The sequence below is a fragment of the Dipodomys spectabilis genome, unplaced genomic scaffold (genome assembly GCF_019054845.1).
Source record: "Dipodomys spectabilis isolate Male_0828 unplaced genomic scaffold, ASM1905484v1 ptg000046l, whole genome shotgun sequence".
NCBI classification, from domain to species: domain Eukaryota; kingdom Metazoa; phylum Chordata; class Mammalia; order Rodentia; family Heteromyidae; genus Dipodomys; species Dipodomys spectabilis.
In genome coordinates, this window is record NW_024870723.1 from 2,813,505 (window position 1) to 2,838,122 (window position 24,618).

Genomic DNA, 24,618 nt, shown 5'->3' on the forward strand with positions numbered 1-24,618 from the left:
GTTCTAAGCCAGCCCAGGAAGGAAAGTCTATGAGACTCTTATCTCCAGTTAAACAATAAAAAGCTGGAACTGGAGTGGAGCATGTATGACTCAAGTGGTAGAATGCCAGCCTTGTGTGGAAAACAAAAACAAAGCCAGAGCGTAAGACCCTGAGTTCAAGCTCTGATAACACACACACACACACACACACACACACACACACACACACACGCATACACACGCACACATGTACACATGCCCTAAAAACAAACCTCTAAAGATTGAGTTGTGTGGTGCCTGGCACTCAACAGACGACTCCCCGTGTCTTATTAGGAGGCCATTATGATTCCGCGTGCTCTTTTTCTTGCCAGTTACTCCTTCTCCCTCCTCCCTTCACCCACCACCTTAACCCAGAGGCATTTCCTCAGCGAGACTTGCTTGGGATCTGCCAAAGCTGAGTGGGGAGCACGGTTGCCTTCGCCAGCTGGGCCCCGCAGCCTCCTCCCCATTCCACACTGCCACTTTCCAGCTGTGAAATGGAGTCCGTGCTCGACTGGGTCCCAGAGCTGTCAGGGGGCTGCCAATTTCACAGTTCATGAGGCTGCTGTTCCCCCTGATTAATGGGGTGCCGGCAGCTAAGGGCAAGGCTTTAACAGCAGTCACAGGGGGATCTTTCCCCTTCGCCCATGCCTCCCAGGGGGTGTGTGTATGTGTGTGTGTGTGTGTGTGTGTGTGTGTGTGTGTGTGTGTGTGTGTGTGTGTGTGTGTGTGTGTAGGGGTTGGGGGAGGCCAATCTCATGCATATTCACATAGGGAAATAAGTGGTTTTCTACTGCATATCTTGCAAAAAATAAATATGATTTCAGCCAGGTCCTGTGCATTTCCCTCTGTGAACTCACATGCACACGCGTGCGTGCACACCCACATACACACACACACACACCTGGGATAATGAAAAAGTGAAAACACTTTATATACCACTGATCTGAGCAAGGCCTCCTCACGCCAAGGATGACCCAGGAGACACTGGAGATATTAAACCCTGGAGCATGGACAGGGTTATTTTGAAATTAATCTAGTTCCACCCTGTAAACCCAGGAGAATTAAAACAGATAAATCCAAACTCACCTGGGCTCTCTCTCTCTCCGCCTGCCTCGCCAGCCTAAGTCCTGGTCTTGGCAGACACTGTCCTGCATCTTCAATACGGCTGTTCTCTCATCCTTGAAAAAGCAGCACTCACCACCACGCCCTCCCAAGAGCACTGTATGTAAAACATGCTGGCCAGCCCCTAATGACTCACACTTGTCACCGCAGCTACTCAGGAGGCTGAGATCTGAGGATTATGGTTCAAAGCCAGCCCAGGTAGGAAAACCTTTGAGACTCTTATCTTCAATTAACAAGCCAAAAGCTGGAAGTGGAGCTGTGGCTCAAGAGGTAACGTTCTAGCCTTGAGAAAATAAAATAAAAGCCAAGAAAGAGTGGGAGGCCAAGTTCAAATCCCAAGAAGTAGAACACTGCTTTCCCCACACACAATAACAAAAAGAAAGAAAAGAAATGAAGAATGAAAGAAAGAACAGCAGTCTTCTCGGGTGTATCCTACCCTCCCATCCAGTTATGCGTAAAGCCACTTCAGCCTGCAGTGCCTCAGTTTCTCCCTCTGTGTTTGGTGGAAGTCTTTAGCACAACCTCTCCCTCTGCATTCCAATCACAGTAGCCTGTGGGGTCATCACATGAGCTATTTTTCCTGACAAAGTCACTCCCTGTGTTCTTCAGCTCTTGGTCTGGTTCTTCACTACAATACAGTCCTCTGATTCCAGCTGAACTGTGGCTTTTCCCAAATGTCCTCAAGCAGAAAAAAAAAGAATCAAGGCCAAGTACCTCCTTTCTGCTCCCTGATCACTCAGTTTCTTTCTGGTGCTCGGCGCTGATTACCTTAGTGACAGTGAGATGTGGTGGGTCGTTCAGCCTCCAGTCTGAAGTCTGAATTTGCCACGACTTCATCTCTGAGGGCAGGGTCGTGGCAACCGCCATGACTCTCTGTCCTAATGAGAATATGGTGTGAGCAAATGAATGACTGAATCGCTAAATAGTTGTGAGGAATAAATGAATCCGGCCTGCGACGCATTCACAGAGAGCTCACAGCAGACTTAAATTTAAATAGCAGTAATTCACCTTTTCTGTGCCGTAAGAATTCTGCAAAGCACTACGACACATATTAACTCATTGGGTCTTACAACAGCTTGGGATTTGTGCTCTTATTTTCCTCATTTTGAGATGGCCACAGAGAGAGACAGACAGGGGCACTTGCTAATTTGCTAGTAAAAATCAATACATTTTCTAGAGTGGACTTGAGCAACCTTGCTCTTTCCCCCAGCCAACAGGCTACAGAGAAGTCCTTACCTATCCCTCCACCTTTTTCCTTTGATCTACTTAGGCCTTAAGTAGCCTGGTTGAAGCCTTGGTCTCTCAGAAAGTTTCACCAATCACATGCTTTTCCCCCAAAGCCATGCATGGGCTCCTGGGGTTGTGAAACCCAGCCTTTGCTAAAAAGAATATTCTCTACCACACTCCAGACTTTTATAGGTGAGAAGAGCTTTATTTTGTGACCACGTGAGGACACCATGTAAAAATCGCCTTGTTGTCTATGTCTTACGAGGACTCTACCCAGCTTCAGGCACCAACCAAGACATCACTCCAGAGCAACGTCCTTTCTTAGAAAGTCCATCTTGTCTTCTGTCTGAGACACGAGTTATAAGTGGAATAGGGAGTAGAGGTAGGCTTGTATGCTGAAGTCACAGCTCAGTTCACACAAGCACCCTCTGCTCTGTGGCTTTGTCTTCCCTGAAGGAGACTGTAGGGCACCAAAGCCTTCACTGCCATGGACACAGCTGGTGATGCACTGAGCCAGAGCAGGGGGCCTGTCTGTCCTCTGGGTGAGGCTGTTTCCCGGGGTGATAAACAGAGCCAATCAGGCGGCACTTAACGTAATTATAATGAAGTGGAGGCATCTGGTCTCTGAAGGCTTCGTTCGCCAGGGAAATCATGAGGAAGTGATCTCTCCCCTCCGCTGACCTCCTTGAGACACTTAAGGGAACCATCCTGGAGCCACGAGGCTGCTGACAGGGCCTGGAGAATGGCCTATGCTACGAATGAGCCAGCTCAAAATGCTAGTTACTGGCGTGTTTTGCTCCCTTTTTGCAGCATTTCTGGGTAAGGATGCATGGGTAGATAGAGGTTTACAGGAGATAAAGTCTTCTGTTTCTGCCTGGGTTTTCCTCATCTTCTCTCTCCACTAGTCCTGCCTGCCTGAGGTAGGGCACTGAGTTCCAATCCAGCTTCTACTGATCTCACATCACATGGTACCCACAGTGCCAGGATTCCAACACAAGAAGCAGAAATGGGAGAGTGTCAGTTTGGACGTGCAAGGGTCCACATTGCTCGTGGTACAAGTGGGAGACCGGAGGCACAGGAATGGGGGAGCCACCCAACGTTGCATGGTCTGCACCAGACCATGCATATATTCTTAATCATTACTAAACTCATTTCACAGATGAAATCTGAGACTAAAAGAAGTGAGTTACCTTATCCAAGTTCAAAATGCATCTACTGGGTTTATACAACACTTGCCTCCTTCCACGTCCATCTTCTTACTACTGGCCATCCTCAGGAAGCCCCACATTATAGCTGTGGTCTGGTTTGTAGTCCTAGATATCTTTAAAGAAGTTTGCAAACTAAAAGTTGCAAATCCCCTTGCCCTTTTCATGCACTAGCAGAAGGCTAAATACGGAAATAAATCCTGTTGTGAATGCTTTTGTAAAATAAAGGACCATTTAGGAAAGTAATCTGTCACTCCTTGAATTATCTATTTTCTACACTGAGCCTTTTGAAACAGGGCACAAGGGTCCTGCTCCAAACAGATGGACTCCTCACTGTTCTGGTCAGGGTATGAAGCTTTGAGGTTCTGTTGTAGTCACGGATGTCTCCTTTAGTGAACAAAGCTTACAGGTGGCTTGATAGCACCTATGGTACGTTGGCTGGGTACCCTGAGACTCCACCAACCATCAAGGCAATACTGATGGGATCTGAGTGGCAGTATGAAGAAATGGAAGTGTGGCTCAAGTGATAGAACACCAGCCTTCAGCAGAAAAGCCAAGCAAGAGCTCAAGGCCTTGAGTTCAAGCCCTAGTACCAATACAACAAAAAGAGGAGCTCCAATGTGAACAGAGGTAGACAACTGGACCAAGATGACATGGCCTGGCATGAGGATCTGCTCATTTAAGACATTCAATATCCCACATATACAAAGTTCTGTCATGGGGTGTTTGAATAGAAGAAGACCTGGCAGGCAGAGAATGTCCCTCAAGGAACGGAGACAAGGCAGAATGAGCAAGGCTGTAGAGGTCAAGTGAGAAGGCACACAACGGTCATTTCCTAACAGCCTCAAAAGGATAACTAAGAAAATGAGACAAACACACACGTAAAGGTTCTTGAGGTGGAAACAACATGTCAACACTTGTTATTTTGGAACGATGATTCTTTTTCCATGAAGTCTAGGATTATGTCCTGAGAAGACCTGGTCCTTATACCCTTCCCTGGCAGAGTATAGGTAAAAAGGTAATGAAGAGCTAGATGACACATCCTGCCAATAACATGTGCAGGATCCTAGATAAGACATCTTGGCTCTTTTTGCTCCTCATCTCAAAATTAGAAGTACCTACCACACACACAAAATTGTTCTTTATATATAAGTGTATATTATGTAACTAATACTACTCCTATTGCCACTAAACCTAACCCTCATTTGCTGTCCTAAAATAGCAGTTTTGTGAGTCCTGAAAGAACTAAACGAAGACATTCTAGACCTGTCATCTATTGATGCAGTTACTCATTTGTGTAAACATTCACCTTCTATATAATTCCAGGCAACATTCTGAACAACAAGCCTGCAACATAAAAGAAAAACCCCTGGAGAGACACAGACAATGGGTACACAAGTGGAGAAAGTGGGCCAGGGTGACCAAACTAGGAAGAAAAAAGTAACTGGGGTAAAGAGTACTCGGAATGTAGCATGTGTATTTAACCACTCATATCACTTTATGTGGGGTGGTTATGGATGATCTTGGAGATAAGACAGCATGTGAAAAAAGATCGGAAGGAAGTGGGGAATCAATTTTTCAGATGCCTAGATAAAAGACTATCCAGGAAAAGAAAAAAGTAATGCAAAGGTCCCAAGGTAGTCCTTTCCAAATGAATTCTTATAGATGATGATAAATCACTCACTTTCAAAATTCCAGCATCATCTTGTGACTCATATCTGACATAGTGGGGCATAAGAACCTGTCCATTACATCTCCTACAGGGAAGATACCATACCTCATGAGCAATAATAGATGGGAGGAGGAAGGAAAAAAAATCAGAAAGTTGTGGGCGATAAGGAAGAAGTAACCAGGGATGGGGTTGGTAGAGCAAGAACAGGAGAGTGACTATCAATCTGACTCTCCTCTAGGGACAAACTAGTCTCTTTCAGTCCAGAATTCATTCATCATTCATTTATTCCTCCAGTATGTCTACACAAGTGCCCTCTTGCAGTAGAGCAAAGCACACAACTGAAGTGCTATGGAAGAAACACTAAGATGACAGTAGCCAGAAAGTTAGAAGTCTGTATTGAAGCCACCACAAGCCCTGCTATTATCTGTTGCAACCACAGATAATTATCTTTGTGAGCTTCTGTTTGCCGAGGACAGTGAACGTTTTCTTAAAAAAATTAACAATAGCATCCACTTATTATTGCTATATTTTGTTCATGATCTCCTTGGTTTTCAGTGAATCCTGTAAAAGGTAATACCGTTTTGGAGATAAGGACACTAGGTTGCAAAGGCATTAAGGACTTGCTCCAGTGTTCATACATTGTGCATTTCAAAGGTGATGCTTGACATAGGCCACCAGGGCAGGAGCTGGGCTTGTGCTCTCTCTGTCTCTGTTTCTGTCTCTGTCTCTGTCTCTCTTTCCCTCCTCCCTGCCTCCCTCCCTTTCTTCCTCCCTCCCTTTCTAGATTATTTTTCCTTTCTTTCTTCCCTTCCTCCTTCCCTCACTTCTTCCCTCTTTGTCTTCTTCCTCCTCCGGTCACATTATGTATCTCAGGCTAGTCTTAAACTATCAGTTCTCCTGCTTCAGACTCCAGTGTGCTGGGATTATAAACATAAACGACCACTCCTGGCTAGAGCTGGGTTTCTAAACTACTCTCAACTCTGTGGCCAACCTTCTCAAAAGGCTCCTGTTCTCTGCTCTTCTGCTAGAAGAGCATGGAGATAAACGAGAGTGGTTTCTTTTTCTGTGTCTCTTGGACTAATGAGTAATGGGGGGGGGGTGTTCACACTTTGTAGAAGGTCCTAGAGCCCCTCAGCCCTCCCACTCATCTACTTCCTGTTTCCACTGATCATATCCAAAAGACTATCTCAATTTTCCCTTGCTTGAGGAGAAGGCTGGTGTTCAAAAGCCCTTAGGGGATGAAAAAAAAAAACGGGTTAAGAGAATGGCTTAGGAAGCAGCCATTGAGGACATCGTGAGAGAAGCCCTTCCATGGGAAGCAGCACCAATCAGCTCTGCTGATGCTGGAGTGAGAAGAACAAGCCTAGGGTTCCCAGAATTCTGACCAGTCAAGTGAGAGTTAGTTGTGGTGGTATATGTCTGTAATTCCAGCTACTCAGAAAGCAAGGGCAGGAGGATCCTAAGCAGTAGTAGAAAGATTACAGTCTGAAGCAAACCCTAGCAAAAGTGTGAGACACTCTCTAGAAAACAAAGTGGAGTGCAAAGGTGCTGGAGGCCTGGATGAAGTGGTAGAGAACAAGAGGTTCTCAGTTCCATTCCCATTACAGCCAAGAAAAGAAAAAAAACCATCCAATGAGGCAGGAATGTGGGTCTTGATGTAAAATGTTATTGCTATGATTGAAAACTACTGATAGCTTCATACAGATGTTTTAAAAATGCCTCACATGTAAACAAAGTGGAAAGCACACAAATATATCTGGACTTCACCCATAAGATTTTAGATTGCTGTCTCTATTCTCTAGTCCCTCCAGCATTTCCAGTTGGCCCTAATCTAAACCTTTATAAGAAATAAGTTCTCCTATTTTCCATTGACCATCATCTCAATCATGGAAAAGCCAATCCCACAATCAGGCTTTTCAAGACCTTTCCAATTTTAATCTAGGGCTCTCTCCCTGAAACAGTTCTTATTTCTTCTTTATAAATTTTTTTATTGTTCATATAAAGATGATGTACAGAGGGTTTACAGTTACATAATTCAGGTAAAGAATACATTTGTTTTAGACACACGTCACCCTTCCCTTGCTCTCTTCCACTTTTTCCTTCCCGTCCCCACCCACTCACAAGTTGTACAGTTCATTTTCAACATAGTGTCTAGTGAGTACCACTGCTGCACTTGTTTACTGTTTGTCCATTTCTGTCCTTCTTATTTCTTTAATGTTCCAACATAGTGAAATCACAGGGCCTCTGAACTTGCTATTCCATCTCTTAAAGACCTATTCCTCAGTTATATTTAAAATATTTGTTTTAGACATTAGCTCATTCTCAGCACTAAGACCTTTCTTCCCATTGCAATTATCACTTGATAGTGGGTATGATATATTTTTCTTTATTTCTTTATAATCTCCCTACACAAGAAAGCAAGCTCTACAGAAAGAGACTCAAAGAAAAAGAAAAGAAATAAAAAGAGACTTCAATGTGGTTCTCCCATTGCTTTATCTTCAGGACACTATTTCCTGACACATAGTAGATATTTAATTAAAATTTGTTGACTTAATAAATACATAGAAATAAATTTTTTAAATCATTTTACTAGTGTTTATGGAGACATCCTGGCAAGAAGACATTTAGTTAAGCATGTATCAAGAACTTTAAAACAGACACTTGACCTAGTAATTCCACTCCTGGGAATATGCCCTGAGGAAGTAGAGAGGAAGCGCGAGAACAAATTTAAGGCCAACCATGGTTGCTAGTGCTGAATGCAAAATAGAGCGGGAATAGCAGCAGCAAGTAAAATATGAAGCAATCCTAAAATAGAATCATAAACATGCTGAAAGGCCTATGATTTAAAATTAAATAAAAATGCAAGGTATTAAAACAATTATTAGGTAAAACAGAAAAGAAAAAAATGGTAAACAGTTACAAAGGTTATTTCATCAGGTATTTAGAGACTTTACTTATCAGTTTTCTACATACAATGAGCACACATTAATTAGAAAATACAAGAGGAAATATGACAGATCATAATTGTGGACAGGGGTACTATTACTGCATTCCAAAGGAGAAAGAAGTTGGGGAAATACAGGCCAATTATCCCTTGTTGGAAACAGAGGGGCAGGGGGGAGGTGAGCTGCCCAGTCTCTCTGCGACAGCTAGCGCCCAACTGGGCAATTTCCAGGCATTCTAGGGGGGGGACCAGGACAGGAGGTACAATGTCCCCTGAGTACTGGGCAATTGCTTCAGCCTGATCAATCAGAGAACAACCACAGAAGCCCTTGACATTTATCAAACCTCCATCACCCTTATCTGTCATTGTGTGGGACTGCCTAGCTGGGCACAGTCTAATCAAGTCAGCACGCCCGGAGGGTCCCCAGAGAGAAAGAGGAGGGAGTCTCAGAGGGAGTAGAAAGAAAGGAGGACAGGGAGATGGGAAAAGAATCATGAAGAAGGGGGAAGGAAGAGCAAATGTTCAGAGAATACCCGTTTGTTTTGCTATCACGGCAATTAATGCAGAGAAGTGACATTTTAAGGGGCTCTGGTGACAGCTTTGGTGACATTCCTGTTTGTGATTCCATGACAAATCTCTGTCTATATCTTATTTTAGCGAGTTGTAGAGACAGCTCAGAGGATGGCTGTGTAGGGATGCCAAGCTCTGATCTGATAGAGGCATGGGTCCCTCTGTTTCTTCCAAGCTTAGGAAAGCATGTGGCAGGGCTAGTCTGCAGGACGAAATATGAAAGAATCGAGGCATTACAATAATGCTGCAAAGGCTGACATGTCAAGAACTGGTCTTAAATGACCTTGTTAACCCCACCATATGTGATGATCAGTTGGAGCAAAGATGAACATTCTGCTGTTGTACAAGTGACATTTGCTTTGCCCATCAACCGGCGAGAAAAATGCATGTGGAGGATAAAGGTGGGCAACAAAAGAAAATTCAATTCTGATTGGTTTCCAGGCTGGCTGGTTCTGATGAATGTGTTTTTATGAATAGATCTGCCATCTTTCTTTTTGTAGGCAGTCCCATAAAGTAAATGGAATGGAAACCAATGAAAACAAAGTACTGAACTTGAATTCAAGGATAAGGATAGATGTAACTCTACCACCAAATCCTAGGTGGCAAGAGTAAAAGACTTAATCTCTCTGAGCCAAGGCAAAGTTCCTTACCTCTCAGAAAGGTCTAATCACGTAGGATTTATCATAGGTTTATAAAGCCATTCTACAAATGCAAAGGAGATATATATATATATAACAATAAAACAACGATTACTGTTCAATCATCTTTAAAACTGAGAGCTCCTAGGAGAAAGCTATTCCACATTTTGTTTTGTATGTATGCCACAATAACACCTAGTAGGTATTGGTAAACATTTGTTAAGTCCATCAATTGAAAAATGTGTGAATGAGTTGATGAGTAGTGAGAGGGAAGTACATCCAAAGAGAAAGAGCAGGAACTACATGTCAGCCACCTCCCTCTGTGGGTGGCCCATGGTTTTGCAGATGGCTGATGGAAATGTCAAGGTGACACAGGTACCTGGGGCAGAGTCTATCATTCAGAATTCAAAGGGAGCTTTGGAAGAGGAGAACAGAAGAAAGTTTTGTATAAGGAAGTCCGAGGAAGTTTGGTGCTAAGAAAGCCATTTCCAAACTTTCCTTCTTTTGAAGCTGGGGAATGTTTGTCAGGCATCCCTTGCTGAACCAGTAGGGTGCAGTACCTCTCTGGTTAATGTACCCCTGCCCTCTGTCTGACATTTGCCCCCACTTAGCCCTGGCAGCTCTTCCAGACACGTCAGAACAGGAGCTTGAAGTTAGGAAGGGAGTTTCTCTGACTCACTGACAACGTCATGGGCATCTGGGTTAAGCGGGAAGAGGACATGGGGCTTAAAAGGGGTGGTGTTATCCATGTACGGCGCAGAATGAGGGAATCCGGGAGTAAGAAGAGAATGTCACAGGTGATACCATGAAAGTTACCCAAGGGGTCCTTTGGTAAGGCAGATTGAGAACTTTCAAGAGAAAAGGATGGACGTGAGTAAAGGGCACCAGTGGTCTACCTACTAGAAGGTAGGGATAAAACAGAAGGGCCTCTTCTGGGCCTTGAGTGAACACCAGGCCCAATTTTTCATCCTCCTCCTCACCCTGAATCCCTTCAGTTGACCTTATGCCTCTGTCTCTAAGCCAAAAGCTCTGCTGGCAAGACAACTGGTGGTAAGAGATATGACCCCACCGCAGGTCTCCCCCAGGAGAGAGCTTTTAAAACTGCAGGTTTTGTTCCATTTATGTATGGGGAAATCATGCCAGCATCAGAGAGGAGACATAAAGATCACAAAACGTATCAGAGCATGCTACACGTAATAATTTTGCAAAATGAATGTTGAGTATCAGCAAGACTGACTGAGCGTTGCGGGGAGAGAGGGGGGATGGGGGGAGGTCTGGAAATTCAAGAAGTGTACTTTTCTGAAAGAAAGTATGGGTGGCAAGAGTGGGCATTGAATGAAGGACTGGTATGAAAGAGCTCTGAAAATTCATACAGTATCCACAAAGGTGACATTTTCATGACCTTCATGAGTGTGTATGTATGTGTGTGTATGTGTGTGAGAGAGAGACAGAGAAACAGAAAGACAGAGAGAGAGAGTTTATCATAATCATCTCCCTTTTGGGCATCCTAGTGTGAGCTGTTGATAGCGATGGTGGGCCCTCACTATGGAATAGTGGCTTCTTGACTGCCAACTTCCTGCCCAGCGATGGAGAAATTCGAAGTGACAGTAGGGCAGTGTTGTGCCTCAGTGAACAGATTAAAAACTACTCATGGGTTTTTCCTCCTTGCTTTGCGGGTGACAACGAGCCCGCCCGTGGTCTCTGTGTCACATTCAGCCACCCCTGGAGTTTGGAGAGCTCTGGGGGGACCCTCATCCTCAGGATGAGAGGTTAGGTGTAATCCCACCCCTGTCTCTACCGCCGCAACAGCTCTCCTGCTTCAGCCAGACACAGCTGAGCTAGTTTCCTTCTGTGTGCTCTTGATAAGTTATTCACCCCTAATTCTTTCGGTCTCCTCTTCTGAAAAGTGTAGACGTTATTAGACCATATCACCCACATTTTCTATGAGGTGCAGTTGACATAACTCCCGGAAAGCTCTACAAAGGTGGTAAAAATTGGGTGGTATTGGTAGCAACAACAGAGACAATAGTTGCCATCCATCTTCTACATGGGGTTCATTACAGTGACATAATGAGAGAGGTAGGTAGGTGTCCCACCCACCCTAAGGCTTCCTGGACCAAAATCCTGAACGAAAGTAAGGCTCAACCTGAGAAGGACATATCAGAAAGATAAGGAATATCATCTGTCTACTTGTCAACTTTTCTATCTACCTTTGTCTGTGTGTCTATCTATTTACCTACTTCCTATCCTCTTGGGACACTGCTGTTATGATGCTCATTCTCTATCCTTCCATCCTAGGCTCTAAGTTGAGGTAGGAGAGTAAAGAAAAACCTTCATTCTGTTGTACTTAAACAAAAAGACTCATTATGAAGGACTGCTTGATTGGGGGTACAGCTCAGTGTTAGAACACTTGCTTAATATACACAAAACACAGAGCTCAACTCCTAGCATCCCCCCCCCCCACACGCACGCACGCATGCACGCATGCACACAGAGTGAACTATCCCTTTCTCTTATGAGAGGAATGCCCTTTGACAAAGGAAGAGACCTTGGACTACTTTATTAGGAGAGAGCAGAAAGAATCACAGGAAAACAAACCAGACATGAAATGAAGGTGTGATAAGGAGGGTGTGGCCTGAGGAGATGAGAATATAGGAAGGCACCCTTGAGGGCATGAAACAGACTTTAGAGATGGGTAAATAGGGCTGTACTCACCACGGACACTGCTGGAGCTGCTCTCTGATACCTTGATTCTGCCTCTGCTCTACAGAATTACCTGCACCTGCCAGGTGTATAACTGGCTACCTACATTATGCAGAGATACCTTTTGATTCATTATAAATAAAGAAATTACGATACTAACCCACAAAATAAACCTCAGTATACGGAACACATTCACATATGAACATATTGTAGATTCCTATACCTCCTTCAAAAAGAATGAGGTAAAATGTAAAAAAAAAAAAAAAAAAGAATGAGGTAAATATGGTGGGCAGCAGTGGCTCATGCCTATAATCCTAGCTACTCAAGAGTCTGAGAGCTGAGAATAATGGGTTGAAGATAATCCAGGCAGGAACTTCCTGAGACTCCTATCTATAATTTAGATACCAACAAATTTAGGTACCAAAAAGCTGGACATGGAGCTATGGCTTGAGTGGTAGATTACGATTTCTTGAGGAACAAAGCTCATAGACAGCACCCAGGCTCTGAGTTCAAAACTCAGGACTGGCACAGAAAGGAAAAAAGAACAAGGTAGGGAGGCATGGTAGATTCAGAAACAGACACTTCATTCACTGATTAGTAAACTATCAAATTGCTATACACTAATATGAGTGAGTGAGGTGACTTCATTATAGTATATGTTGTCACATGTACCAATATAGCCACATATACACATATTATGTACATGGGAATTCTATAAGAGTATAAGTTAAACTGTTTACAAAGATTTGGGAAGTGGGCACCAGTGGTTCACAGCTGCAATCCTAGGTGGCTGAGATTTAAATCTGAGCAATTCCTATCTCCAATTAACCAGGAAAAAGCTGAAAGTGTAGGTATGACTTAAGTGGTAGAGCCTCGGACTTAAGTGAAAAAGCCAGATGAGAGTACAAGGCCCTTGTTCAAGTCTAAATATTAGAATACACAAAAAGAGGTAATATTCTGGGCACTGCAGTGGAATATTACAGAGAAAGGGTGGAGCTTCTTGTTTTTGTAGAATTTTGACTTTTCTGTCTTTATCATCCCTCCTTCCTTCCTGTCTTCCTTTCTTCCATCTCTGTCCCTTCTTCCTTCCTTCCCTCCCATCCTCCTTTTTTTCTCTCCCACTCTTCTTTTTCTTTGCTCTATTCCTGGATGCCTTTTTTCCTTCTGTTAAAAAGTAGCATGTGTTTCTTTTGAAATAATGAAACAAAAGCTAATATCCATTCATTCATCTTTTATCCCATCCTTTGATAAAATGATAGATAGATCTGTTATTTTAATTTCCTTGTGCTTCCATGCATAATCTTCAGGGAAGGAAAACAGAAGTTTCAGGGTGGAGAAGGAGATCTGGAATTGAAATTCATCGAGTTTCTGACATACAATAAACATACTACAGAGCATTCAGATTAGCGACACACATAAACTCCTGGCAATTTGCCAAAGCAGTATGTGGTGTGACATTCAAAATTCCTGTGAATCTTGTAGTCACCAGCTTTCATTAGCTAGAGCTGATGTTAGCCCTGGTGCTGGAAGGAGTCGCTCCATCACTGGGCAGTAAGAAGTTCGGCAAAGTGGGGCAGGTGGGCCCTAGAGGGCTCAGGGAAGGGTCACCTACCTGCTGGAATCACCAAGTTTCAGTATGGGACAAAGGATCTGGTCTCACTGGTATAACCCAGTTGAATGCCAGCCCTACTCAGAATAGCACCCTTGAGGCCCAGGACACCAAGCAGTGGCCACTTTTATAATGACACTTTCTCGCTCCAGTTTCCAGACCGCCTCCTCTATTACCTGCAGGTCTGAGCTGAATAGCAGGTTGATAGGACTGAAGTAGGATGAGGCAGTTTGAATCTACAGAGAAATTCTGCATATATATAAAAAAGCACAGGCAGGATTGTCTCCGCGCCATATAATTTCAAAAAGCTGTTGGATCCCTTTTATCATTCCAAATTATTATTTTTAAAATCCTCTCTCTCTCTCTCTATATATATATGTATGGCATAGATACTAGTACATGCTGTATAATAATAAACCAGGGCAATTTATATTTCTACCTGCTTCTTTGTGCAGGGAACCTTCCAACTCTTGTTTCTTAGTAGAACACAGAATAAATTGTTGTGAACTAGTCACCCAGCTGCAATGGAGAACACCAGACTTTTCCCCCTATTTTGATATACTTTGAATTCTCATTTTATATGGAATGTCCAGCCTCTGAATATTTGCTTGTCGTTTGCATTCATGAAGGAGAGGACCTCCAATCTCTGTCTCCTCAGGGGAGACCCCTGAGGCCAACTTAATTTGTGCTGCTATGGTTAGGTCAATGATCTCAATGGAATGGTCTCTCTCCTAGTGAAGCCAAGAGGACCAGGAGTTCAAGAACCATAATGCTGCAGGAAGATCTCCACCTATACAGCTCCCTCTGGTCAGATGGCTAGTCTCCTGCCTGGAGCTGGAAATAGTGTGTCCTTTACTTCCTTCTTACCTAAATTTTTGTTTGTTTTTTTTCTCTGCCACCGTTACAGAGCCTACCCAGAGAACCATGGAAAAGCAGAGTCATTTGGCAGAGAAGAAAAAGAAGGTGAGCTGACGATGGAGAGGAGACAGAACAGCTAACTGATGTGCAGAGGTCACAGCGCTATTGAATGTAGGAGAGGGATTCAAGTCCAAGTCTGCTCTGCCACACCCTGCCAGGATGCCCATCTCTCCTGCATCCACCATTGATGCTTTAGACACCTGTTGGGTGTTTTCCAGCGCTAGTGTCAAGATTCTAGAGAGTCAGAGCCTGGCTCTGTTATTGTTTGAAAAGAGTTCTGCTTGAAAGAAAACACAGCGGGGAAGAGTGGTTTTTGAGCTGCTGTGGGCCGGAGGAGCGGACGTGCAGGCTCTGAAGCATCCCCTCAGGGAGAGGAGGCCAGAAGGCCCTCCTTCCACTTTTCAGGAGTCGGTTTAAGTATCTCAGGATCCAGTCCCCTGCAGTCTCCACCATCGTCATCAGTCCCTACCTCCATCTTTGGGCTGAACTTTAGAGAGCATTTAGCAAGCAGTAGAAATGTACAGAACCTGAAATGTCAGGACTTTATGCTCTGTAAGAGGCACAAGGGTTGGGAAGCAACTTCGTGAAAGGGATCAATGCCCTACTGTCACATGGTCCCTTCTGGCCATGTGTGCTACAGAGTAAGGCAGCTGTTTAGAACATGGCTCCTGCTTCACTTCTATTGCAGAGAGAAAGGCAGCTGTACCTGAGATCTGGCTCCCATTTCTTTACCCTTGTCCCTGTGACTTGTCTCCCAGGAGAACCCTGTCATGTTCTCTGAGGGCAATCTTTGTACTTCCTTTACCCTCACCCCAGGTCTACACTGGTGTACGGCATGATGTAACCACTCTGGACACTGGTGGAATGAACAACAGAAACAGCTGGGTGGGGGATGGGGCTTGACTGTGGACCCTCCACTCCACATGTTTTATTTCATTCAGGTTTCTGAGTCTCACTGCAATGCAGAATAGTACCAGCATGAAGCCCTTGGACGGGAGAGGACGCTCTGACATGCCCAAGATCTCCAAGGCCTCAGAGCCTGTACTACTGGATTGAGAAAACCCCACCTCTGTATTTATCTGTTGTCTCCTGAGCCATATTTCCCTCATATTTCAGATTCTATCATGATAATATATTGGCTTCATATTAAGGAGAGGGGGGGTGGGAGGGAAATCATGAGGGAGAGGAAGAAGATGAGAGAGATATACAGGGGCAAAGAGAAGAGAAAGAGGAATGGAAAGTAAGAGAGAGGGAGATGGGAAGGAAGAAAAGGTGGTGAGAGTGGAAAAGACACCAAACAGGATCACTGGCAGTGAGCAGCCTCCTCCATTTTCTCGTTTGGAAGATGTTTGCTGCTCTCCATTTGACGTATGTATGGTAGAGGGTGTGTGTGTGTGTGTGCGTGTGTGTGTGTAGAAAGAGAGAGGAGAGGAGGAGAAAGGAGACGAGAAGAGAGGAGAAGGGGAGAGAGAATTTTCCTGCATTGGCTGCCATCTAGTTACCCTTCTTTGATCATCACTTAGTCAACATTGATGACCCTCTTGAGTTTCATCCCCAGTCTCTCTGCTCTCTCTTCCATACTTGCCATCAAGGTCAATAATTTCCCCTAATCCTTTTATTTCTACAGTCTGGAAACTTGAGGACAATGAGATAGCTGGAAGTCTGGAATTGAGCACCTGAGACTCTTTTTTTGATGTTAGGATTTATCTTCATTGGAATGACCGATTCTTTCAATCACTCAGTCAACAGGCATCTTTTGAGGATCTACTATTAAGTGCTAACCACTGTACTGAATGTTAGTAAGACAAAGATGAAGGGCACTACACATGGTCTCAAAGACCTCTGAGTATAGTCTAGAAAGGGAATCTGATTGTTCTGTATGTTAGGTTTTTAAAAAGAGGTAAGTGAGTAACAACAGCACCATGCACATGGTATTCAGGTAAGGGGTAGGTTTATTCATTGTTCCGGCTGGCATCAGGCCATGTTGGCCCTCCACATGGCTGGGAAAGGCCTGGGAATGAGAGAGAGCTAGGAAAGAGAGAGCTGAGAAAGAGAAGAGAGCTAGAAAAAGAGCACATCTGGGCCTGGGCTAGGCCTTATGTAGGGTATGGGTGGAGAAAGGTGTGGCCACATCAAATTCAGATGTGACCTCAGCAGATGCAGATGTGACCTCTTCCAGGTGTGCCAGTTGCCTAGGTAATGCAGGTACTGGGTGGAGACTTTGCTGCGAGGAGGGTGGAGTCTTCTTGCCATCCAGGAGCGGACCTTACACTGTACAATGTGGCAAGTGGTAATTTCAACATCCACAGATGTATCAATAGAGACATAACATCTACTGGGATAGAGGTAAGAGTTCCCTAGAGGGAGGACCTAAAAGAGGCTGTAGAGGAAGGCTGTTGGTAAATTTAGGAATCTCAGAATCTGAGAGAAGCCTCAAAGCCAGATATTTACAAATAGAGTCCTTGGGAGTTCAACACCTACTATGGGCAGCCTTGCTTTAGGAATTTCCCATATATGTATGTGTATGTGTATGTGTGTGTGTGAGTGAATGTGTGTGTGCACACGTGTGTGCATGCATATGTGTGCATACTCCTTATTGGTCCCTCACTGAGGATTCTGAGGTTAAAATCCCATCTTGCCAAGATCACATTGTAATGAAATGATGCAGGACTTCAACCCAGGTCCAGAAGGCCTCACACACACCCCCGCCCCTCCCCCTGAAAAACCAAGTTAGCACCTAATATATCCATTCTTGTCTCTCCCTCAGGTTCTAGGCTCAACCAAAATCTCTCCATTTTAAGCAGCCCCCACTGTCCCTCTTCCCTCATGCAGCTTCACTGGAAAGATGGACATGAGAGGAGAACCTTAGGAACAGAAAAGGTCAACAAAGGATCCAGAGCTCCAGGGCTGAGGCCAAGCCACACAATAAGAGGACCTTTAGAGCCATGGGTGAAGGGAGTCTGAATCTGCACTCTAACCCATCACCATGACCAGCTTCACAGACATAATGAGGGGGAAAAGCAGGATGGTATCTTGGTAGCATTTATCTAAAGGAAAATAGCCCCACTCTACCTATGCATAAGCTCAAGTCATACACAATTAATCGTGACAAATACAACCCAACTTTTCCTCTACTTATTCCAAACCATCACCTGCTCCTTAAATGGACAAAGGAAACAGGTCTTGGCAACAACACGTAAGAAAATGAATGAAAGGTATTAGTCATCAAATATCCATTGGGAGCCAGCAAGAGCTGAAAGTCTGATCTCAACCTGCGTCAAGAGACACCTAACATCCAGCCAGGGGGAGGGGACAACCTCATTTGCTCAGTGGTGCCCTGCTGCCATCTGGGAAAGGAAGAGAGCCAGCTCAGGTATGATATTCCAACATGGGAAAAATAGGAATCTCCACCTAGGAAACAATGCCCAGAGTGGTGACATATCTGAGAAGTATTGCGCACAAAACAACTGAAGAAGCTAGGTTTATGTAGGTTGATTTGTAAAAGTTGCAAGTAATTTTTTTATTTGTTTGTTTTCCTGTTGTCAAATTCCTCAAGGGCTTCCTTGGAGCAAGAACGTCCAATTCATTTTCTTTCTCAATGGGATGGGGATGGGGGGAAAGGAAGAGACAAGAACACAGGCTTATAATCCTATGGGTGAACATGTAATATGTCCAGAAATATGAACCAGGTTCTGCTTACTAAGAAAGCTATTAAGGACAATCTGCAAACAACAATACTAAATACTAGTTGGACTACAGGCCTACACTCGGATGTCCCTCAAAACTCCACTTCCAGGAGCATGGTCTGTCTCTTGCAGTCCCATCTTACTGAGAGACCAGAGGAGACAAGTTCTGGTAACTCCACAGAAAACGAGGCTCCACATCCAACATGACTGACCTCGCCAGACACCTCCTGGCACCCCCAACCTCCCAGCTCCTGTACCTCTTTCTTCCCATCCACCCCCAAATTCCCCTCTCCCCCCTCTCCCCGCCCCCACCCTAGAAAACGGGCTGCAAGGATGACTTACCCTTCTTCTCAAAGTCCAACTTCTCCTCTCCTGCCCGGCCCAAAGTATCCAGGGTGTGGGTCACCTGGCTGTCGAATTCTTCCTCACGGGAGACGTGGTTGGACCTTCGGGGTGGCTCCTCTTCCTCCTCGTAGTCGTAATCATCCAGGATGGGGGTCTCCCGAATCGGTACCCCGATGACGGAGTTGTGCGCCTGCAGCCGGGAGGAGCGGAAGCTCTCCCGGGCCTGGGGACCCAGTAGCACCGATGGGATGTAGTGGATCTCGTGCGTGGCTTCTGTGCTGGCGCTCTTCTGCGGGATGCGGCGGCGTTTCTGCCAGCGCCGCTGGGCGTACAGAGCCACGGTGAACACCAGCAGCAGCAGCAACAGAGCGATCAGGCCACCCTGGGGGCAGAAAGCAAGGACAGACAAATGGACAAGTGCTCTTTGGGCTGGAGAGCCAAAGGGGGATTTTCCCCCCACCCATCATGCTCAGCCGGGAGCCCTGCGTTTGACACTTTTAGGAACCCCCCCAGTCATGCTTTTCAAGCCAGAGACGTTGGCCTTCCAAGCCTAGTATTTTATCAACAAAATGGGGCAAAGTACTTGACTTTTCTGAGCCTTGATTCTCATGGTGCAGGCTCTGTACTGACCCAGGCTTACGCAGCCATACTCCTCTTTCTTCACAGGCCGCATTCTTCTTACTGCATTATCAGCACGCAAACAGAAAAGCCAAAACAGAGCTCAGCACTAGTGGCTCATACCTGTAATCTAGCTACTCAAACTGCAATCTGAAGATTACCGTTCGATGCAAGTTTGGGTAAGAAGGTCTGGGAGACTCTTATCTCCAATTAAACACCAGAAAACTGGAAGTGGGGCTGTAGGTCAAAGTGGTCGAACACTAGCCTAGAGCAAAAAAACTCAAGGACAGAGCCCAGGCCAAAGGTTCAAGTCCCATGACCAACAAGGACAAAGCCCACGTGGAAAGGGAAAGGGAAAAGGAAAGGAGAAATAATCCATCAGGGTGAGCCAGTCCCGAACACCTACTCTCCGAGCATAAAGCAGGAACTAACATAGGCTCTGAGAGTGGAGAATAAAGCTTCAGGGCAAGAGTAGAGCAAGGCCAGGATGCAGGAAGAGAAAGCTGCAGATTTCCAGAAAGCAAGTTATAAAGAGGCCAAAGCACCAAAGCTCACGGGGTGGCAAACTGAGGGCCCAGGACTGCATGATATCCAGTCCAATTGGGGATGTGCTCATTCCAGAGCTGCCCCCAAACAAACAAGGCTGCAGAAGAGCTGAGAGTCCTGGAGAATAAAAATGTCAGTCCATTGCCTGAAGGGCATGCGTTTCTAAGAGAGAGTAAACTGTAGACCTGTGAAATGATTCCTTTACCTCCTCCTTAGGAGTAGAAGACTTTTTACAAAGCTGTGAGGTTATGGAGGATGGGAGAGGAGAGGACGGTGCCTATTCCTTCTGGGGTGTTCCTTCCATGAGTCTTTCTTGACAGGATCTGCCTCCTCTTCCTGTTCAGTGATTGACAGTGCGTTTCAGACTCCCCAGCACAGCCCGAGCAGGGTGAGTGCAGGCCACGTCAGGGTAGAGTGGTATGACAAGGAAAACACAAATCTGGGGCATGTGAATCTCTGCCTCTCTGCTTGCTGTTGGCCGTGACAAGTGTACTACAATATTTTCCTTTCTAAGGCTCCAGCAGGCTCCCTTTAAAAGGAAGCCGACTGTTCTCAATGTGAAAAGTTCTATTAAGGATTAAACAAGACAACAGAAGATCTGGAAAGAGAGTCTGACACCACAAATATCTGCCAACACCAGCCTCTTTCTTTTAGCTTTCCTATCCCTCTATACTAAACCAAAGTATTTTAACCCAACTCCCTGGATTAAATCTTTTCCCTGACTCCCCAGGGGTGGCAGAATAATATCCATACTTCCCATTTTTGGATCCAAGACCCTTTAACACCCCCCGGGGTGTTAAAGGTAGCCTCACCCGGGCTACCTGGCTACACCAGCCTGGAGCCACGCTAGATGGTTAGCAGGCTCCTAAAGTAGGGTTTGCTCTTGCTTCCTTTTCTTCCTGCTCCCTCAGCCTGGATCTTTCTTATATTAGGGATCACCAATATCCTTCTTGGTTTAAACAGTGGCCTGCCTGGGATCTCTGAAGGTAGCTGTATTTGGGAATTGAGCCTTTTCAAATGTAATTGGTTGATATGAAGTCATACTGGATTAGAGTAAGCACTACATCCAATGGCTTACACCTGTATAATGAGCGGAGAGGACAGAGGGACACACGGGTACAGAGACAGTCATGTGGGGCTGGACACAGCGATTCCAATGATATATTCACAAAGCAAGGGGTGCCAGTGACATTCCAGGCTAGGACAGCTTGTCCCTCTGAGCTACCAGAAAAAGAAAAAAAAACAGCCTGTTGTCACCATGGTTTTGGACTTCTATCTTCCTGAGCTGTGAGACAAAGGATTGCTTGTTTGTTGTTGTTGTTGTTGTTGTAGTTTGTCAGACATCTAGCTTGAGACAGCAGCCCCAAGAAGTTCATCTCAACCCAGCCATCCCTCTCAGCATGGTGATCCATGTCTTGAGGAGTATCTTCACCTCTTCAATTTGGGGGTGGTGCTGTCCTCTTTTCTTATGACACCCCCCAATGATTTTTTTTAATTTTAATTTTAATTTTTTTATTTTTGTTGGTTGTGGGGCTTGAACTCTGGGCCTGGGCGCGGTCACTCAGCTCTTCAGCTCAAGGCTAGCGCTCTACCATCTGAGCCACAGTACCACTTCCAAATACTGCCCCTCTCCACCCCATGTTACCATGGTTTTGTTGCTGTGATCCAATCATCTGGCTGATGATCGGATTTTTCCCACTCCAGGGCCTAAGCTGCTATTTATTCAGCTAAGATGCAGGACTTCCTCTCAGAGAAGATACATAATAAACCTTCAGGTGCCTACAATTGTAACTAGATTTGCAAGAGAAATGCAAAGAAAAGTCCTTATATCATCTCCAGCCCGGGTATTCACAGGGACCCAGATCACACCTTCTATGACATGTCTTTCCTATTCTGCTGATTTCTTTTTCCCAGTTCTCATACCCATGCCAATTTCCTTACACATACAATATCAAAATTGGAAAGTTGTAGAGAATTTCAGAAAAAGCACCCTGAGCTATCCCACCAAGAGAGCCTTTGGAAAAAGTCAAACTTTGAATGCCATTCAGCCTGGCCTCATTTTTATCTTATTATTTTTTTCCCTTCACGTTAAAATGCAGGCATAGGAGAAGGAACCAGAGAAAAGAAAGAAAAGGATAATGTGAGAAAATGCTTTATTTGACAATGTGTCATTCGGAAACTGATTATTTCTGTCTCCGGCCTTTTTAATATTCCCTCACAACGGCCAAGCCGCAAGGGGATTTGGTATTCTAAGACTGGATTTATAATACTCTGTTCAGCAGTGATAAGAACATGGGCCTTTAATCCTCAGAGCTGTGAACATGCATATTCTCCCAAGTAATGTCCTTCCCTTCTTGCCACCTCTTTCTGGTCCCTGGCAGCCAGAGGTGGACTGGTGATCCATTGGACATTGTACTTGGCCAATTGCCTAGTAATGGAGCTAGTAGAGAAGGGGGCTGGGAACTCCACCTTCTCTCAGCAGTCTCCTTTCAGGTCTCAAAATATGCTGGAGGGATTATCAGGAAAACAGTCCAGACCTTTAGTGTTATAGATAAGGAAACTGAGGCTTACAGACTGCAAATGATATGCACAAATCAGAGGATCTCTTAAAGAGATCTTTGGAGGCAGAGCAGGCCATCAGTGCCCTCCAAGCTGCCAAAAAGGGTGAATCATGACAATTTGATCTGCAAAGTAGCTTCTATGACTTTGCACTTTGCTCAGTTCTATGACTATCCTATGCTCCAATTTTCAGTGCCTCTTATGATTTTAATACATATTGAATGATCTCATAGGCTTTATCTCCCCTGTCTTGATTTTCAATCCATCCTATCTACTGTCACTAAAGCTCAGCTAGGAGGGATCCTTTCCTCACAGATCAGCTGGGAGTCATGCACTTGAGTTGAAGTTCTCATCAAGCAGACTTCCATCTTTGTGAATAACCTAGCCTCAAATGAATGCTTCCCAGCTACTCAGAAGGATCTGGAAAGTTTTTTTTTTTTTTTTTAACTGTGAAAATACCGTACAGAGGGGTTACAATTACATGGGCAAGATAATAAGTACATTTCTTTTTTTGGGGGGAGGGGGTCCAGTCACGGGGCCTGAACTATGGGTCTGGGCACTGTCCTCAGCTCTTCAGCTCAAGGCAAGCGCTCTACCACTGAGCCAACTTCCCAACCCCTAATGAGTACATTTCTTATCAAGCATTGTTGCCTCCTCCTTTGTTTCCCCTTCCCATCCCTTCCCATCTCTCCCTCCTCCCCCCCACCCCTCACCCCCAGCCAAAGTTGTAAAGTTCATTTTTGAAATAACATTTTGTACCTCTCATTGTTGCAATGGGTCTACCTGTATCCCTATTTAACATTTGTTTTTTCCCGTCCCCTCCACAAATTATACCAACATCAAATACAGTGAGAGTAGGGGTTATACCATGGGGAGGGACATACAAAGCAACAAAGAAATCACCTTATAAATATATTAGAAACAATTAGAAAACCATTTGAATACATATCTTAGGGTTCATTTCCCTAACATCAACTTATCTGACCTTTTCTGCTTGACTCAGACATATACTAGCTATTGTAAATAAGGGAAACCATGGGACCTATGTTTCTTTGGGCCTGGCTTACTTCACTTTCCATTTCCTAACAAATGGGGCAATGCCATTCTTTCTGATAGAGGCATAGAATTCCATTGTGTATCTTTACCACATTTTCTTGATCTATTCCTCTACTGAGGGTTATCTGGGTTGCTTCCATATCTTAGTTATGGTAAATAATGTTACAATAAACATAGTTGTGCTGGTAGCGCTAGTATGGTCTTGTTTGTGATCATTTGGGTAAATGCCCAAAAGTGGGATTGCTGGGTCATAGGGGAGCTCTATGTGGATGGAGTCTTTTGAGGAACCTCCATACTACTTTCCAAAATGGTTGAACAAGTTTACACTCCCACCAACAATGCAGTAAGGTTCCCTTCTGGCCACATCCCCTCCAGTATCTGTTGTTATTAGAGTTCTTGATTACAGCCATTCTAACTGGGGTGAGGTGGTATCTCAATGTTGTTTTGATTTGCATTTCTTTTGTGGCTAGGGAGGTTGAGCATTTCTTCATGTGTCTTTTGGCCATCCTTCTTTCCTCTTCAGAGAAGTTTCTCTTTAAGTCTTTAGCCCACTTATTTATTGGGCAGTTGTTTCTTTGAGTATTTGTTGTTGGGGGATTTAATTTTTTGAGTTCCAGATATATTTTAGATATGAGACCCTTGTCTGTTGTATGGCTAGTGAAGATCTTCTCCCAATCCATGGGCTTTCTATTGATCTTGTTTTTAAGCAATAGATAGTTGGCTATCTGTCTTAGAAATAGCTTATTCAACTATTGGGGAAACTAAAGACAGACAGGCCCCTGAGATAGCTGTTGACAATGAGATAAGACAGTGGCTCTTGGCTATGGGTGGTTTTGCTCCCCCAAATTTATCTGGAACTGGGTATATTTTCAATTGTCATGGCTGGGTGGGTCCTATTGGTATGCAGTAGGAAACCATAAATATCCTACCTATACAAGCAATCCACATAGGACAAGGAATTTCATGGTTTCAAATGCCAATAGTGCAATGATTGAGATTCCCTTTCTAAGAGAGAAGAATAATAAGGTGGGAGAGGTAGGGAGTCAGCTAATGGGAAGGCACAAGATGTACACAAGAGGATGAGGAGACTTGTACTTGATTTGAGGAGCAGGACAGGAAAAGAAGATACCAACAAGGTCACTAAAGTCTGGATTCTGTCACTGGATTAGAGAGGAACCC

At 44.6% G+C, this 24,618-nt stretch overlaps 1 protein-coding gene across 1 annotated transcript in view; it reads right to left on the minus strand.

Annotated features, from left to right (window-relative positions):
- Positions 1 to 24,618, minus strand: part of Astn2 (astrotactin 2) — an 887,273-nt gene that overhangs the window by 668,429 nt on the left and 194,226 nt on the right. The window contains exon 3 of the mRNA XM_042678724.1: positions 18,658 to 19,042. Within this exon, the coding sequence (XP_042534658.1) occupies positions 18,658 to 19,042 (385 nt within the window). The remainder of the gene's footprint in view (positions 1 to 18,657; positions 19,043 to 24,618) is intronic.